General features: G+C 39.4%; 1 protein-coding gene across 1 annotated transcript; it reads right to left on the reverse strand.

The window, feature by feature from the left end:
* Positions 1-2,295: 2,295 nt before the first annotated feature.
* Positions 2,296-4,568, reverse strand: LOC122304767. The gene is made up of 4 exons (XM_043117032.1): positions 4,174-4,568; positions 3,410-4,022; positions 3,074-3,333; positions 2,296-3,016 (listed from the first exon to the last, which is right to left on the reverse strand). Exons 1-4 carry the CDS (start codon positions 4,566-4,568, stop codon positions 2,296-2,298), a joined length of 1,989 nt encoding a protein of 662 aa, XP_042972966.1.
* Between the last annotated feature and the right edge of the window lie 15,466 nt (positions 4,569-20,034).

Genomic DNA, 20,034 nt, shown 5'->3' on the forward strand with positions numbered 1-20,034 from the left:
CCCCTCTGCTAACGGAGGCTAGAGGATGCTTGGCTACGAACACGCTGGGTGCAGAACTGGGCATCGCTCATTACCAAATCACACGCATGGTCATTATCCATGATGTGACAAAGGGAGCCAAGGTGTGCGGATGATCCCTAGGGGAGATCATGGTGCATACGGTTAAAATTAGATATATAAGCCATTTTCTAGAAAATGGTGAGATTTGATTAAAGGATATGTGGACCATTTTCTAGGAAAATTGTAGAATTTATGTTGGGCCATTTTCTAGGAAAATGGTAGATGTTTTAATGTGTTTTTGGGCCAAATGAGATTTTGGCGTGTGTGGAAAATTATTCATTTTGGGAAAAGATGATTTTTGGGTCCCATGCATCTGTCATCATGTGCATGCATATTGTTGTTGCATTAATGTATTTTTATTTTGTGGGCTGTTTGGAGTATTACTTACATGCAATACCATTTCTTGATACCGTAGATTTTAATGCAGATGATGAAGAGGCTGAGCCTGAGGATGCGGCCCCTCCGAAGAAATGATTTGATGCCACTTGCTTATATTGAGAATTATTTTCCCACTTTGGATCTTATATTGTGGTTTTTTTTTTTGATGGAATAAAACTGTTCATATAGTAGAAATTTCAGCATTACAACTGTCTCTCCGTCCATAGGACTGGAGCAATTACATCAGGGAAAGATCCCCACCACAAGTTAATATTACTTACATGCCAAGCATGTCTTGCAAGCTTATGTGCTGCTTCATTACACGACCTCATAGTATACCTAACTTCACACATATGGAAGAGGCTCATAAGCTCTTTAGTATCCCTGATCACGTTCCCAACCAATGCCATTGAGGGTTTTGGTTTCTGCAGCTCCTGAACTGAGGTCAGTGCATCACTTTCTATGATGAGGTGTTGAATTCCCAGGTGAGCAGTCAACTGTAGTCCCCTGAAAATTGCAAGCATCTCAATACTTGTTGCATCTCTGACTTCATGTTCCTTCTTACTTGCTGCCATTAACACTTCTCCTTTACTGTCTCTCAAGATGGCCCCAATGCCTGCACTGTGTTGGTTCAAGAAGGTTGCCCCATCCACATTCAACTTGAAGACTCCTGGTGGGGGGAATTCCCAACGGCAATGGTGCCTCACAGCCTTCAAAGGTTGGCCACGGGTTGCTTTATAAACATGCTGGACAGCCAGGGCATGGGCTATGGCCTACTCAACATGAATGACTTTGTCTTCAAAGGTTGAAACATTTCGTCTATACCAGCAGCTCCATGAGACTAGGAAGAACAACTCTAACTGATCTTTCTGTTGTAGGCCACTGATAAACCCAGCTATATCCCCATACATCTTTGGAAGGTCAGAGTTGAAGATAACAGGTAGCTGTTTTTCCCAAGCCTCTCTTACTGGAGGGCAGAAGCACAAAGCATGAGCTACATCCTCAGTTTCTGTGTTGCACATCTTACACATGTCTTCACTCAGAACCTTCTTTTGCATCAAGTTATGCTTTGTTGGCAGGCTTTCTTTACAGGCCTTCCATGCGAAAATCTTGATTTTGGCTAGGATCTTCAGGCTCCATAGGTCCTTCCACAGCTTCTGCCTCCCCATTCTTCTTGAACCCTCACTGTGTGTCTTGTTCTATTTTGCCTCTTTGAAAACCCGATATGCACTCTTTATTGTAAACCTACCATGAGACTCAGGGTCCCAGATTATCTTGTCTTCTGGTTTGCTGTTGCTTAGCACTATTTTAATAACTTCATCTGCTGCTTGTGTAGGTAGTAAGGTCCTTATCATTTCTGCATCCCACCACTTAGTCTGAGGGTCCATTAGGCTATCGACTGTTGCATCCTGGTCATAGACTGTTGCAGTTACTTCATTTCTACCCAGAGGGGGGAGCCCAGGTATCCAATTGTCTTCCCATACTTTAATTGTCTGTCCTGATCCCACTCTCCACTTACAGCCCAGAGTTACCAATTTTTTTGCTTCCCAAATCCCCTTCCATGCAAAGCTCGGATTGAAGCCTAGTTTGGCCTTAAGAAAGGCCTCATTTGGGAAATACCTTGCTTCGAAGACTTTATGGATCAAGGTAGCTGGTTCTTGCATGATTCTCCACCCTTGTTTGGCAAGAAGGGCATCATTAAAGGTCCTCAAGTCTTTGAAACCTAGTCCTCCAGCCTGCTTATGATCACACATCTTAGTCCAGCTTACCCAGTGGATTTTGTGTTCTTCCTGTTTCTGTCCCCACCAAAAACGTGCCATCATTTGTTCCAACTCATGACATAAGCTTCCTGGTAGTTTAAAGCAGCTCATAGTGTAGGTTGGGATGGAGAGTGCCATTGCCTTCCCCCTGAGACAACAGTTTCTCTTTCCAGTTCTGTAGCTTAGTCCATACCTTGTGCTTGATGTCTGAAAATGCTCTTGTCTTTGATCTACCCACTAGAGGAGGTAGGCCCAGGTATTTATCGTATTGCTGAAAGTGTTGGACCCCCCACAAGCTCATTAACTCCCTCTGTTGGTTAGAGTCTACATTCCTGCTGAAGATCATGGAAGTTTTATCTTTGTTTACTTTTTGCCCTGAAGCCTCTTCATACCACTCAAGTAGCTGCTGTATGTGGTTGTTCTCTGTCCTATTGGCTTTGCAGAAAAGTACACTGTCGTCTGCAAACAACAAATGCGATATCCTTGGTGCCCCTCTACATATTCTGACCCCAGCTATGCTCCTGGACAGCTCTGCTTGTTTCAAGAGACTTATTAGTCCTTCAGTTCCTATGAGAAAAAGGTAAGGAGACAGAGGGTCTCCTTGCCTTATGCCTCGAGAGGGATGGATAGGGCCCTTTGGTTCTCCATTTATTAAAACTGAGAAAGAGACTATCTTGACACACATCATGACTAGTTGAGTCCACCTCGAGTGAAACCCCATTCTACTCATCACTGCCTCCAAATACCCCCATTCAAGCCTATCATAGGCCTTGCTAATATCTAGTTTAATAGACATGTATCCTTCCTTTCCTTGTCTTCTGTTTCTCAAAAAATGGATCACCTCATATGCCACCAGCACATTATCACTAATTTACCTTCCAGGGACAAAAGCACTTTGAGAGCTTGAAATAACTTGATTCAGAATTGGTTTGAGTCTATTAGCCAGGACCTTCGAAATCAGTTTGTATACCACATTACATAAGCTAATTGGCCTGAATTCAGTAATCTTTTCAGGCTTCTTCTTCTTTGGGATTAGAGTGATGAAAGTATGGTTGATGGTAAGTGGGAGGGTACCACTTTGTAGGGCCTGCATCACAGCATCAGTCGTGGACTTCCCAACTAAATGCCAGTACTTCTGATAGAATGTAGGAGAAAAGCCATCAGGTCCAGGTGCCTTAGTAGGGGTGCATTTGGTCCAGAGCATCCTTTACTTCTTCTCTTTTGAATTCTTTCAACAGGTCCTTATTCATCTCCTCAGTCACTCTACCCTCCATGCCAACTAAGAATTCTAAGTTAGGATTCTGAGAAGTTGCTGAAAATAGATTCTTGAAATAGTTCATGATCACTGCATCCCTTCCTTGTCCAGCTTGCCATTCACCTGATTCATCCTTTAAGCCCTTTATCCACTTTTTAGATCTTTTCAAGGAAGCCTTCTGGTGAAAGTACTCTGTATTCTGATCACCCCCTTGCAACCACAGTGACTTAGCTCTCTGGTGCCATAAAATCTCCTCCCTTTCCAACCAGATTTGCAGCTGGTTTCGTGCCTCTTGGTGCAGTTCCACTTGGATATGGTAGGGGTCTCTATCCTGCACCTGCTGTAAGTGGTCCCTAGCCTGTTGTATCTTCTTCTGCACTCTTCCAAACTTGATCTTGTTCCAGCGTGTTAAGCTTTGAGAACAGGCCTCAACTTGTGTCTTGAATCTGTTCATAGGGTTATCACCTATTCTACTCTTCCATGAGTCAGCTACAACTCTCTCACAATCCTCATCCTCAGCCCACATGGCCTTGAACCTAAACAGTTTGCCTCTTGTGCTTCTCTTTTCACTGCTTGAAAAATAGATAATTGGGAGGTGGTCAGAGTAGGCTGCCATCCCATGCACGACTGTACAATTCTAGAAACAATCTAGCCACTTTTGATTTGCTAAAGTGTTGGGCTTCCCTTCTATTACACCAAGTGAAAGGATGTGCCTCATACCCAAAGTCAATTAATGAGCAGTCATCTATAAGCTGTCTGAATGCTTTCATTTGTCGTTCAGGTCTACCTTTGCCACCCCTCTTCTCCTGCCAACATAGCACCTCATTAAAATCCCCACATACCAACCAAGGATCAGTGTCTACTCCCTTCAAGGTTTTAATCATACTCCACGTTTCCTGCCTCAGTTCAGTCTTAGGATGGCCATACACACCAGTAAAGTGCCACTGTCTATCAGCCTCTTCACTATAGATCCTAGCATCTATATGGTTCTTTGAGAAACTTTGTATACTAAGTTTAGTTTCCTTTTGCCACAAAATTGCCAACCCCCCACTCCTCCCTTCACAACTCACTGCAAAACAGCACTCATACCCCACCTTTCTTCTTACAGACTCCATTTTTGTAACATGTAGTTTTGTTTTTTGTAGAAACAAAACCATGAGAACTTCCTTCCTGACCAAGTCACGAAGTGCTCGAACTCCCCGTGGGTTCCCAAGCCCACGGCAGTTCCAACTGATGCACTTCATTTTATTAGGCAGGGCTGTTCTCCAGCCTCTGCCTCTTCACTCATGTTTTCATCTACCAACATCATGGTAGCTTTCAGTTTCTTCCTTGTTGACATGTTGTGCCTTCCAGGTCTTTTAGTAGTTTTAGTAGCTGTGTTAACCTGTCTATCATAGTCATGCACTATCTCATCCAGGTTAGGGGGTTTGTAACATTCAATCCGGGCCTTCTTTTCCATGTTCTACCCCTCTTTTGTTCATTGGCACACATAGTGTTATTCATGTCACGTTCACTTAGGATACTAAGGTCCCTCTTGGTCATGCCTCGAGCCTTAGAGCTCTGTTGGGAAAGGGTGCCAAGTACTGTGATAGGATCTTGATTTTCCTTTAGCCCCTCACTCCCTGTTGACTTTCTATTTAAACTTTTTCCCCTACTATTGTCAGTAAAACCTATCGTATGGTTTCCTGATCTAGCTGTCTCCCCTTCCTTGGAAAGTCCCTCAGGGCAAGGTGGTTCAGGCATACCTAGTAGTGGGCTAGTACAGTCTTGTCATATCGTAGTTGGCAGACCCCCACGTGGGTAATCTTGGCTTCTGGGATTGAGCTGTGTGTCTTCAACCCTGTCAGGACTGGTTGACATCTTCTCCTGTGGTGGAAATGACTGGGCCACGTCATCATCATCACCCTTACGCCCAGCGTTGCTTTCTGGTGTACCTCCCCCTTCATCGAGTCCACCCTGCATATCTCTGGTGGAATGCTTCTGGTAAGCAGCTCGTAGCCATGCCCAATACTGGAGCTCCTCCTTCCCATGCATGGATCTCATTTGTACCGTCTTCTCGCACCCTACTGCTCCATGCTTGATGATGCCACAGCTAAAACAGAAAGAGGGCAGCCTTTCATATCGAAAAGGGATCCATACTCGGTTGCCATTGAAAGAGCTCACAACACCCCACATAAGGGGTTTTGGAACTCGATCAGGAACAGATTGGTGCCCACTCCTTTAAACTGAACTCCTCCTCGTAGCTTCCAAATCTGGACCATGGTTGCTTTGAATGCTTCCCTATTGACCACCTTATCTGCCACAATAAGACCCAGCAGGCAGAGAGTGCCTCGTCTAAAGGCAATGCCATCAGCGGACAGGTCAAACTGCACCTCCGCTTGTTCAGCGTCAGTTAGTTTGAGTTTGTCCCACTTTTCCAGAATGGAATCTACCATATCCTCTACCTTCCCCGTATCCTCTCCCTTGGTCTTTGTTTACTTCCAAGTCTCTCCACTAACTTCTTCCTTTGGGATAACTCTGGAGTTGTATCTCCCTAGATAGCTTCAGCGACCGTGTCTTAAAGGAAACGAATAACTGAACTAAACTAAAGCTCCTCAACCTAAGGATCAAGAGACTACCCTTGCCAAGAGCAAGAAGAAAACTTCACCTCTATCGCCTCTTAGAGAGAGAGCAAGAGAGAGAAGACTAATTATATTTTGGATCTTATATTGTGGTTTTATGATACCTTTACTGGATAACTGTATTATTTTGAAACTCTTGTATTTAAGTGAAATTGTGTTTAAACAAATTTTGATACTTAGTTGATCGACTTAACTTATCCGCCGCGTCTTTTGTCTTACACATGTTGCATGTACACACACTTAACACTTGTCGTTGGGGTGTGTGACCCATGTTGTCATCATCCCGACGCCTCAATTTCCACGTGTTCGTATGTTAGAGTTGGAGGTGTCACAATCTAAAAGTCCACAATGTTGTAATTAGTTTGACAGATTTGTTTACTTTATTGACCCCAAGTCTAGACCTATGGGGTGTGTCTTGACTCACAATAGTAGGCTGCATTTAGATGGATGTGATATGGTGAATAATTTGAATTGATTTAGAAATAATAATATTTTATATGTTTGAATGAGTTATATTTAAATATAAATATATTAGAATTTGTGATTGGATATATTCAAATCGAAAAATGATTTATACACAACATTTTTTCATAACATTTTATATAATTATGTTTTAAATAGATAATATTTTTATAGAATAATTTATAAAAGTAACTTGACTTTATAAAAATAATTTATGAAATATGTTGCAAAATGTGACTTATCTATCATTATTCATTCAAATTTGGCGTGCTGGACAAACAGTGATAGATCATTGAGTGGCCATCATTTCTTGACAAACATGACTATTTACGAGTCTCTGATTGAATATTGGTCTTGTTATAAGGGTAATCTTTCCTCTTTCCTTTTTATAACTCATATTACATTGATACAGTAAATCAAATCATTAACTCAAGAAACCAAAATTAAATTCGAAAAAATCAAAATTTCAATAGTGCTTGTTAAAATTCAATAATATGTGAATATTATACATGAATTGGAAATTCTTACAACTTGGGGAATATAGTCAAGCCCCGGACATCCCTTCAGTGTTGAAGTATGCAACTTGGACGAATATGCTTGCAAAACCAAATTGTTTAATGGAATAAATTACTGTGGTTCAAGGGACACATTCTTAGAAATATTGCTCTCTTTTTAGCTAGCTGGCTGTTATAGAGTACCTTAACACCTTGGACAGCTTATTGACTAATGGGTTCATTGAAAGGCACGACAATTCATGTGACGCCCCCAAATCCCCACGCCCGAACACGGGGAAATCGAGACGTCCGGATGGTGACAACCCGGGTCACCATCCTATCGACGGGTGCCGATTGTGTGCAAGGCAACATATGTGTACAAAGAAACACGCAGCGGATAACGAAAGTCACAACTAAGTACCAGAATTTTTTTTTAACGTAATACAAGCTGTTTAAAACGTACATAGATAAAATATTACAAAACACAAATACAGTTTTAAAACCATAAAGAAAAGCATAACATCAGCAACTTGGCGGAGCCGCATCCTCGGGCTCAGCCTCCTCCTCCTCATCCTCATCTCCTGCACCAAAAGCAACGGAACCAAAAATGGTACCGCAGGTAAGTAAAACCCAAACACTACCAGATAATAACACATATAGAACTCAAACAATATGCATGAACCATGCCCAATGCACAAAACCCAAAGACACAGTTTTCCACACACGCCAAAATCATATTTTTTTATCCGTATGCACCATGACCTCCCCTAGGGGTCATCTGCACACCCTGGCTCCAGTGCCACACCGCAGAGTACCACCACGCCTGTGACACCTAACGAGCGATGCCCAGTTCCGTGCCCCACACGTTCGTAGCCAAGCATCCTCTAGCCCTCACCAGCGAAGGGCCACGGAGTCGGTGCGTAGAGCGATGCTCGGTTCCGCGCCCGGCGCGTTCAAAGCCAAGCAACCCCTAGCCCCCGCTCCCGTCGTCTAGCGACAACTCAGGGGACATCACTCAATTTATTCCGCTCCCGAGTGACCAGAGGAGCTCCACCGGGATAATACCCCATCCCGGCTTGGGGTCGTGATACACACGCACCCGTAAGACCACTTACGCCAATACACAGGCTTTCCACACATAAACAAAAACACACGTGCATGCACCATGAAATGCCATATCAATGCATAATAAAATAACCAACCAACATAAAACAATAAAACAAGCAACTCCGTCCTCCATCCATTCGACCCCCGAACTCCTCGGACTCAGTCCGGAATCAAACAACCAACAGCAAATATTTATTGAATGAGCAATATATATTTAAATCTGAAAGTAGGGTTTTGGAAAATACTTACAGCGCTATACGGTAATTTTAGAAAACAAGCGGTGTTGCAAACGGCGGCGGAAAAGCAACGTCACAGTGAAAATTCACTGCGGCCGTGGGTTTGAAAAACCCACTTTTGAACGGGGACAAACTAGGACACGAAATTGATAGAGAATGGTCAAGGGATGGTTGTGAAGCTATTGGAAGTGATGAACGGCCGTGGGTGGCGGCGGAATCGCCGGAAATGGCCGGAAAACGCAAATCAGAAACTAAGCTCGTAGGAGCTGTTCCGGTGGTCGTTGGAGGCCGGAAATGGGTGGGTTAGGACGGCAAGGGACCGGTGATGAAGTGGTGAAGAAATGGTGGCCGGAGGTGGAGCGACGGCGGCGGTACGGAGGAAAAACCGTGGGGCTTCAAATGGCTTTTCCGGCCAAACGGCCGGCCGGCAGGGGAAGATATTTGGTGGGAAGGTGCACCGGAGGGAGGGGGTTCGAACGGGACCGGCGGCGAGCCAAACGGTGGCCGGACGGCGGCAGTCTGGGCTGTTGAAGTTTCCGACCGTGGGTGAGGAGAGAGAAGAGAGAGAGAGATCGGGGGGGGGACGACGCGGGAGCAGGAAGAAAAAAATGAAAAAGAAAAAAAAAAGAAAAAGAAAGGAAAAAGAAAAAGGGAAAAAAGAGAAAAAGGAAAAAGATGTAAAAAGAAATGAGGTCCAATCCTCATTCCGGGAAACGAAACTAAACCGCCAAAAGAGATTAAAAACCACAAAAACAACTAAAAGAAATAAAACACAACATCAAATAATTAAAAACCAATTTTAAAATGCAAATAAATTAAAATAATTAAACTAATATATTAATTAAAATAAAAACAATTATTTCAGTGAAAAAAACACTCAAAAGCGGGTCATCACATCCTCCCCCCCTTAAAAACAAATTTCGTCCTCGAAATTTGCAAGATCAAACACTAGCGCCAAAAGATACAGGATACAACTCTGAACATAATTGAGAGATACAAATCATCAACAACCCCCAACAAATCCAATGGTTATTATCTTCACACCATAAATCATTAATATCGACGACGCCTCTACTTTACCTTCCGATTTTTCATCACATACCAACCTTGGTAACCTAATAGCCACTTCCCAAAATTAACCATCCATAAACCAAATTGCACGACCAAAAGATTAATCTCCCATTAAGACTTCGAATCACTACTAATTCCTCAAAATCAACACAAAATTTGAATTTCTAAAGAATCTCCAAAAATCATGCTTTCGCGCGCACTCTAATAACTCACCAAAATACATAAAGGCTATATCCTCAAAAATTAATATCATGAAGTATAAGCTCAATCCACACCTAATCACAAGAAAACATTTACCACATTTCCATAGAAAATCATATACCTCCAAAAACCACAAATCTCCACTCATTCCTCAGTTGGCCATCGTTGCCCTAAACAAAAACCAACATTCCTCAAAAATACATCCATTGATTGATGACGGAAACCAGTACTAATCAACCTCCAGACCCCAATTTGAAAACACATAACATCTTCCCAAAATACACCTGTCTCTTCTAAGGATAAGGAACATCTCCAATAGGCCCAAGTCATTCCCAGCCAACCAACAAAGAGCGCCTATAACCTCTATCCGATATCCCACACTTCAAGCTCATTTCCAATATTTTGAATAACATCTAATCTTGCAATAACTAACTCACCATAAACTACCATTGACTTCACCTAGACATAATCGAAACGCTCTTGGTAACTCACCCACCTACTTGTACCCTCAAAAAGTCTAGTTTTAGCACAACTAATTCCTTCAATAGCACTTCACAAAAACATCTCAAGACAGGCCACACTGTTTAAATCTTCAATCCATCAAAACTATTAAACAACACTCATGGATCCTAATGCTTTATTACTTCATACATATGATCATGCTACCCACCTTTGATGCATAAGTTTCAACTTCCAAGATTCATTACTTCATACACCACATATGGTGATCTAACGATCTCTTTCCAAGTTAAATAACCATATTCCCAGTTTTCCCAATTGGATACTTGATCTCCAAAGAAAAGTATAGCCTCACCAATTTAAATTCTTATGACTTCAAGTCGCAATTAATTCTTGAAGATAGTCTCAATAATCAAAGCCAACCATCACTCCAATTGGTAACCCACTTCAATTGTACACTCCGATCAACTCACCAAGGACTCGAAGTTATGATCTATTGAATTTAATACTATAACATCTAATCCACTTCAGTACTCACCAAAGCCACTTCTCTCAAGCCAAAAAGAGACTAGGATTTGTACTCTCCGAAATCCATACACCCTCACCACCACTATAAATGGATCTCATGTACCCTTAGCTAAGATCAATAATCATTCTAACGTATAAGTGATCCATCACTTCCATTTCCAACATCCGTACCTTATCCTCAAAATAAACAAAAATTCATTTTCCAAAACCTGCATCATCTATTATCCTCAACTCGGTATGAATCAATCCTAAAACTTGTCACTATAACCTCGAGCTATAACAATTATTGACAACCAACATTCCATTGAGTAACACGTTTCGACTGAACACCCCAATCGATTCACCACTATCACGTGTCGATCTCATACGTCCTTAGCCGAAACCAAAAGTCATTCCAACACACAAATAGTCTATTACTACTATTTCCATCATCTCGACTTATGTCCGCAAATCAACATGAATCATTCCTATATTTGCTTAACTTATACCCTTAACATCAGCAAATAGCTATCGCTTAAAGCTTTATACTGAAAATGACCTTAAATCTACTAATGATCCGTTCCTAAAAGTCTCCAGAACATGAGGTCTCAACTTCAGTCGAATTCAATACCAACAATTAAACTATTGTTTCCAAAACCTCGATGGATCTATTTCTTCCGAACCGATAAAAATCATTTCCTAAAATCTATTACTACAACCTCGAGTTAACAATAATCATTTTCTAAACTAGCTCGATATCTTCAATCCTCAAAGAAATACACGAACTAGATCATTACTTCCAATCCTCAAAGGAATCTACTCTAGAAAAATTTTCATATCAATAACTCAACTCAAATCAACTCCATTTTAATGGTTACAAACTAATCACTCACTATAGTAGATCAAGCTACAGCACTACGTCTGTAAAACTAAGAACTCAATTCTTATTATCAATCAGTCCTTCAACTCTGCAATTCTAAAACCTTAAATCAAATAAGAATCATCTTCCGGAACTTCTAAGATCAAGGAAACTTACATCCTATAAAAGAAAAATCAACTCTCAAATCTTTCAAATTCTAAAACATTAATAGATAATAAATCATTTTCTGAAATTCTCAAGATTGGTGGTTTTAATCCAAATCATTCACCTTAAAAGCTTGTAAAATCTAAAGCCCCAATTGCCACCAAATTACTCATCCAAATCACGAAATCTAAAACTCGAAATTGAATTATTTCCCCCCAAAGCTTGTCGAACCTAACACCTTAATTACCATAAACTTATTTCCCTAAAATCTATAAGGCCCCAAACTTCAAAACTTTGTTGAAACTTCTTAAAATCTAACATCAAAATTGTTGAACTTACAACCTACTACGTTATAGACCATTTCATAAACTCCACGGAACCAAAGAACTCAATTATTCTACTTCCCCAAAAGATCACCCAGATCATGCCACTCTCTCTAAGCCTCGATAACAAAAATAAACCACACAAGGCGTTCATCACTAAAGATTAGATTAGACCCCTACCTGCCATGACTCCAGCATTCTGAGTCTCCGCAGCCTCGCCTCCCACGATACCAAGAGTCACTACGTACATTCGAGCCCGACCTAAAAGCCTCTGGTTAGTTCTACCACTGCGACGAGCTCCACGGCTTTCTTGAACTTGACTAGGGCACTCACGAGCAAGATGCCCCGTCTGGCCGCATTCAAAACATTGGTTACTACCCAGACGACACTCGCCTCCGTGAGCTCTATTACATAAGCCACAAACTGGATCTCGACCTCCCATACGCACACCTGAGGACGCTTGCGGTCGAGTTCCGGTCCGCTGAACAAATTTCTAAGGCAAACCCGAGCTACTTCCTTCACCAGAAAAACTTCGCCTCTTATGTCCTGAAGGGGAGCCCATTCTCAAATTATTCTCTCGCTCCACAAGAGTGGCCACATCTACTAAATCCTGAAAAGTTGTAATCCAGTGGCAAACTACCATTTTGCATAAATATGGTCGCAAACCTTAAATAAAATTCCCTTAAACATATCCTTAAAGTTCGTTGAACCTACACTCTTTTATACTATAGCCTTGTTACAAAAATTCTACAAAACCTTGACCTCAATCATCTTAAGCGACTTAAAGCTAATTCATCTCCTCATTGCTACGTGAGTTCCCACCTTACAAAGATTGCCTAAACCATGACAGTCCCTTCAGACCTCAACATCATACAAGCAAACCACACCGCTGAAAATTCAAACCTCCTACACTAAATGTTCATGCCTAATAATAGTATCCTCGATTATACTGCCTTCCTGCCACAACACAACCTTTGACCCCTTTTAAGAAAAACAAATAAAACCAACAACATAAAACCAAAAACACAAAACCACAAGGCAAGAAACGAAAGAAACCAGCACGCAAAAACATAACCAAATAAATAAAAACAAGCAAACAAGCTCAAACAAATAAAACAAAACAAATAACAACTTTACTAAACATAAATTTTAAAACACAACTTTAAAAACATTCTGGTACTCCCTACGGGACATGTGGTTTTTACCCAGAGCCAAATCGCTCTGATACCACCTGTGACGCCCCCAAATCCCCACGCCCGAACACGGGGAAATCGAGACGTCCGGATGGTGACAACCCGGGTCACCATCCTATTGACGGGTGCCGAGTGTGTGCAAGGCAACATATGTGTACAAAGAAACACGCAACGGATAACGAAAGTCATAACTAAGTACCAGAATTTTTTTTTAACGTAATACAAGCTGTTTAAAACGTACATAGATAAAATATTATAAAACACAAATACAGTTTTAAAACCATAAAGAAAAGCATAACATCAGCAACCCGGCGGAGCCGCATCCTCGGGCTCAGCCTCCTCCTCCTCATCCTCATCTCCTGCACCAAAAGCTACGGAACCAAAAATGGTACCGCAGGTAAGTAAAACATAAACACTACCAGATAATAACACATATAGAACTCAAACAATATGCATGAACCATGCCCAATGCACAAAACCCAAAGACACAGTTTTCCACGCACGCCAAAATCATATTTTTTTATCCGTATGCACCATGACCTCCCCTAGGGGTCATCTGCACACCCTGGCTCCAGTGCCACACCGCAGAGTACCACCACGCCTGTGACACCTAACGAGCGATGCCCAGTTCCGTGCCTCGCACGTTCGTAGCCAAGCATCCTCTAGCCCTCACCAGCGAAGGGCCACGGAGTCGGTGCGTAGAGCGATGCTCGGTTCTGCGCCCGGCGCGTTAGTAGCCAAGCAACCCCTAGCCCCCGCTCCCGTCGTCTAGCGACAACTCAGGGGACATCACTCAGTTTATTCCGCTCCCGAGTGACCAGAGGAGCTCCACCGGGATAATACCCCATCCCGGCTTGGGGTCGTGATACACACGCACCCGTAAGACCACTTACGCCAATACACAGGCTTTCCACACATAAACAAAAACACACGTGCATGCACCATGAAATGCCATATCAATGCATAATAAAATAACCAACCAACATAAAACAATAAAACAAGCAACTCCGTCCTCCATCCATCCGACCCCCGAACTCCTCGGACTCAATCCGGAATCAAACAACCAACAGCAAATATTTATTGAATGAGCAATATATATTTAAATCTGAAAGTAGGATTTGGAAAATACTTACAGCGCTATACGGTAATTTTAGAAAACAAGCGGCGTTGCAAACGGCGGCGGAAAAGCAACGTCACAGTGAAAATTCACTGCGGCCGTGGGTTTGTAAAACCCACTTTTGAACGGTGACAAACTAGGACACGAAATTGATAGGGAATGGTCTAGGGATGGTTGTGAAGCTATTGGAAGTGATGAACGGCCGTGGGTGGCGGCGGAACCGCCGGAAATGGCCGGAAAATGCAAATCGGAAACTAAGCTCGTAGGAGCTGTTCCGGTGGTCGTTGGAGGCCAAAAATTGGTGGGTTAGGACGGCAAGGGACCGGTGATGAAGTGGTGAAGAAATGGTGGCCGGAGGTGGAGCGACGGCGGCGGTACGGAGGAAAAACCGTGGGGCTTCAAATGGCTTTTCCGGCCAAACGGCCGGCCGGCAGGGGAAGATATTTGGTGGGAAGGTGCACCGGAGGGAGGGGTTCGAACGGGACCGGCGGCGAGCCAAACGGTGGCCGGACGGCGGCGGTCTGGGCTGTTGAAGTTTCCAGCCGTGGGTGAGGAGAGAGAAGAGAGAGAGAGATCGGGGGGGACGACGCGGGAGCAGGAAGAAAAAAAAGAAAAAGAAAAAAAAAGGAAAAAGAAAGGAAAAAGAAAAGAAGGGAAAAAGAAAAAGGGAAAAAAGAGAAAAAGGAGAAAGATGTAAAAAGAAATGAGGTCCAATCCTCATTCCGGGAAACGAAACTAAACCGCCAAAAGAGATTAAAAACCACAAAAACAACTAAAAGAAATAAAACACAACATCAAATAATTAAAAACCAATTTTAAAATGCAAATAAATTAAAATAATTAAACTAATATATTAATGAAATAAAAACAATTATTTCAGCGAAAAAAAACACTCAAAAGCGGGTCATCACAATTCATCAGCTGCTCTAATGCACATTCTTGGAAAGAATTTGGTATATGAGTAATGCTAGTCTTAGGGTATGCAAGTCCCGCGTACTACATTTAAAAAAGAATGGACTCTATTATTAAAAAAATTAACTTTTTCATGTGGATTTAGTCGAAACCAAATTTGTAGTCTTTTTTCATCCAAAATGATGTTGGCAGTGATGGAAGTTGAAGGGGAGCATTTAGTAACTGAGAACTGTTAGGTATAGTCCCAAATAAGGGCCTGTGTGTGGATGAATGGGGCTTGATAGTAATTTACTCTTCGAATTGTGGTGAAATGTCAAAAAGGTCCCTAGAGCTCAAATTATCAGATCATCCTTCCCTCCCTCCAGCAATCCTTCCCTTCCTCTAGCGATTCTGCCCGAGAGTGGCCCGTGTTTCGTATCCTCCTGGGTGTTCGAAAAAGATTGTTTCTTAGCACTTGGATGGATGGTCTCAAATTTTCCTACTTTCATTTGTTTTTAGAGATAAGATGAGATAAGTTGAGATTAAAACTGAAAGTTGAATAATATAGTATTAGAATATATTGTTTTCATATTATTTTTGTATTGGAATTTGAAAAGGTTGAATTACTTATTTTATTTTGTATAGAAATTTGAAAAAGTTGTAATTATTAGATTAGATGAGATTAGATAAGATGAAAAGTTGTATCTAATGCTTACAATGTAGAAGGCCTTAATATTGGAGAGTATATAGGTTGTTGTAGCTTTAGTTCTCCCTAATTAATCCACTCTTATTTATAGAGTGTATCTATGCACATGCGAACTTCTATGTGTGTATGCACGTGCGTGAGAGAGGGATATGGTTCTAATTTGTTTGTCTTGATTATAAAGAAAGTTTTGATAAAAATAAAATAAAAGAATTATTAGAATATGTTAAATTGGACCTACTTGAAATGAAAGAGACATAGTCTGCCACTTGTGCTACAAAACATAAAATAAAGGAGTTTAGAAAACCAAAAGATATGAATCAGGAAAACTGGGTTGGTTTAGTTACAAAAATTAAACTATCTCATCTCATTTCATGTCATATAATCATTACAATTTTTTCAAAATTTATATAAAAAATATAATAAATAATTTAATTTTTTCAAATCTCAAATTAAAAATTATATTATAACAATATTTTATTTAATTCTTAATAAACTGCCTAACCAAACAAGATCTAAAAAGACTCATTTGTAACATTGGAGAAGATATATAGTTATAAGTACTGCCACATCTCCCAAGAGATGTAGCCTGAATACCCATAGAAGAAGGCAAATTTTATTTTTTTTATTCATTTTTTTATATTTTTAATTATTACTTTTTAAAAAATTCACAACATCACAAAAAAAAAAAAACATTTCTTTGATTACTAAATAACAAAAAAGTAAAACAAAAAAAAGTGTTTTAATTCTTTAATTATGTTTGGCTCCATTATTTATCTATATTAATTTAATTCTTCATTGCAATATTGCTCCCTGAGTATATTGTCGTGATTAGATTTTCTCAATAGTGATAATAATTTACGTATTTTGAAAGTAGTGAATGATTTTTCTAAGGGTTACATTTGGTTTAATTTTGGTTTATAATTCTATACCTTCCGATTGAGAATTTTAGAAATTGAGTTCCCAATTGAGTTATTCAATAAATTAAGAGTAATTAAAATACTGGATTTGTGTAAAAGATTTCCGATGCTTTACTATTCGTCAAATTCGAGTATTTTTCCGTTAGTCACTTTGCTTCACTTTAATTTACATTTAAAATTAATCTTTATTCTCCATTAATCATTTGATATTTTTCTTTAGTTTATTTGTTTCTTCTGCTACTCTTTTAATTTGTCTCCCTATGGAATCGACACCCAAAAGTTGTGCTACACCTACCCCATTATTCTTTGGGCGTAATCAAATTTTTGGCACGGTTGCTAGGGAGACGGTAGAAGAATTGCTAGATAGTTTTTCTTTTCAACAGTTTGTAAAAGCAGAAACTTCATTCCCTCTTTTAGCTTGCTGCATCTTTATTTTTATTTTTTTTTCTTTTTGTAGTTTTGTTTTTTATTGTTGCATTTTTCTATACCTTGTATGCGTAGGTATAGAAATACCTTGGGTCGATTTGCTTGTAGACTTGTGTTAGAGTCAAATTTTTCTAATCATTTGTTCAATAATTCTTCTAATTCTGAGGAAATGAGTGAACACTGAGATCATCCCACTTGGACTCTTCAGGATTACCTCAATCCAACACGCACAGCCACACCATCATGCATCATGTTTCCAGCTAATATTTGCCAACTGGATTTTAAAATAGAAATGATACAGTTGCTCTCTACTTTTCATGGCTTGAAAAATGAAAATCTATATGTGCACATTAGGGAGTTTGAGGAAGTAGTTGCGACTTTTTATAGTCAAAATACAATCGATGATGTTGTGAGACTTAAGTTCTTTCTTTTCTCTTTGAAGGATAAAACTAAGAGTTAGCTATACTTGCTGAGACCACGATCTATTGGGTCATGTGATTGAGCTGAAATATTGCACATTTTAACTATTTAAAACCAATGTATTCTAAATTCATCATGACATTATTATTGGTTTTAAATGGAAAAATGGTTAAAATGAATAAATCAAAGTTGTGATTTTAATTGATTAAAAGCATGAATTTATGCTTGAATTCTACCAACTATTGATTACTTGCATTCTAGTTCATAATTTTTCTTGCTTTCCATTATCATTTGCATTTGTACCATTGTTTTTCTTATTCTTCATAAAGTTTCTTGAGCTATCTTTTCATCTTTTGGGTTCAATTCATGAACCTCAAAAGATAGAAACACTTCTTGCCATCTTTGAATGGAAGTTGCTCAAGCTAATTTTGCATTTGTGTTATTTTATTGTTGAGTGTTTTCTTTTAATCTCCATCTCTATTTTTCATGCATACCATGGTTCATTATGTTCATGCCTTGATCATACTTTGTCTTGAGCCTTCCCACCATTTAAACAATCCTAACTCCATCTAACCTCATTTCGGCTAGCTACCATCTCACCAATGGATCCCTTTTCACACTCAAATAAATCCACCAACTCATTTCCAACCCACCTAAATTATACATTAATTGGAAGGCTGCTGGTTTGGCTTAACTTACATTGGTTGTTGCAGCTAAATTAAGGTGAGGAACATGTGATGGATTGGAAGAAGAGGGCTGCTGCTGTCCACCGAAATGAAGGAAGAAGTTATTGAAATCAAAGGGTTGTTGTCCACCGAAACTATATGAAGAAGAAGGCTGCTGCTCTCCACCAAATTTAACATTGAAAAAGTCATAAAAGGCTGCTTCCTTTCCATTGAATTAAACAAAAACCGAAATGAAGGAAGAAAGAAAGAAAACATGTGACAAATTGAAGAGATGCCGTGCTTGAATCTTGAAGAGAAGTCGGCTGAAGTGAATTGTAGTTGGGGGAATGAATTGAATTAGTTTGGACCGGTCAAAGCAGTAGGTGAATGAAGGAACATGTGCTGAAATTGAAATAACAAATTGAAGAAACAAATTGAAGAAACCGTGCAAGAGTTAGGCAAGAGTTAGGCAAGAAGTTAGGCATGTTGGACTTGGTTGTTTGGTTTGAATTAATAAACCAATTGAATAAAATAAAGAAAGAGGAATGCAATGGAAGACACAGCAATTGAAGAGGAATGCAATGCAAGACACAAAATAAAGAAAGAGGAATGCAAGTGGCCGAAATTGAGTGTGAAAGCAAGATTGAAGACTTGGTTGTTAGGTGTGAATGCAAAACCAATTGAATGAGAGATGAAGTAGCCAAGATGTTTGGCTATAAAATGAGGTGCACACCGAAGCTTTAGAGGAGGACAATTGAGGGCAACTCAATCTTAGAAAAACACAACTCAACACACAATTTTCTGCTATGTATTTGAAAGAATTAGCTCCTTTTTGTTTTAAGAAATTTTGTTTCTCCTTTTAGTTTCAAAGCTTTGTTGTTTTAGCATATTTTTTTTAGTGTATTAATATTTTTTCTAGAATTGTATTTCATTGAGTGTAATACCTTAATTTCCATTAAGTTACTAGTTTGTTTCATTTCTAGTTTGTTTCATTACTAGTTTGTTTCATAAAATAAAAGAAATTGTTTTAGAAGTTTTTAATCAATTGTGTTATTTTGTTTCATAAAGAAATTGTTTTAGAAGTTCTAATTAATTGTGTTACCTTAATTTATTGCAAGAAAGGTTTGGTTTTAAGCTTTTGTTTTTGTTTTTGATTTTTCTGAATATCATACGTGAAGAGCAGAGGAATTGTTATAGAATTTTTATTAAAGGTTTAGACATTAATTTTCAAGAGTGATACGTAAGAAATTGTTCCTTTTTGTTTCAAATTTCAATTGAATCGTGAAAGGACGTTTTCGTTTAGATTTTTCGTTCCCTATTTTATTTAACTTCAGTTTAAAGTTTATAGAATACTTTTGAGTTTCTGTTTACTTATTTCGTGTTATTTATTTTTCTTACTTCTTTAAGTTTTCATTTAATAGTAATTACAACTGTTATATGTTATTTTGAGAATTCGTAATTTAATTACAAAGATGAATTCTAGAATCTTAGTTTTGGGCATTTTTAATTTTCCGTTCATGTTTTGTCAATTACTTTCTAATTTAGTTTAATGCTTAATTTAGTTTTATTAATTTCTGAGTTTAATTTATTAGTCCTTTACATTCCAATCCAGCAAACAAAAAATTCAAAAGACATGAATCTAGTCCATGACTAGTACCTTTTTCCATCCATTGCATATACCATCATTTTATTTTCTCTTTGTGAAGTTTTTCACATTTTTTCAACGAGTTTAATTTTAAGC

Source organism: Carya illinoinensis, chromosome 3, assembly GCF_018687715.1.
Source record: "Carya illinoinensis cultivar Pawnee chromosome 3, C.illinoinensisPawnee_v1, whole genome shotgun sequence".
Classification (NCBI taxonomy): domain Eukaryota; kingdom Viridiplantae; phylum Streptophyta; class Magnoliopsida; order Fagales; family Juglandaceae; genus Carya; species Carya illinoinensis.

Coding starts and splice junctions, on each gene's coding strand:
- LOC122304767 (XM_043117032.1), bottom strand. CDS start 4,568: ATGGAGTCTGTAAGAAGAAAGGTGGGGTATGAGTGCTGTTTTGCAGTG. Junction 4,023..4,173: donor TGCTCATTAATTGACTTTGG/GTATGAGGCACA, acceptor TTTTTCAAGCAG/TGAAAAGAGAAGCACAAGAG. Junction 3,017..3,073: donor AGTGCTTTTGTCCCTGGAAG/GTAAATTAGTGA, acceptor TTTGAGAAACAG/AAGACAAGGAAAGGAAGGAT.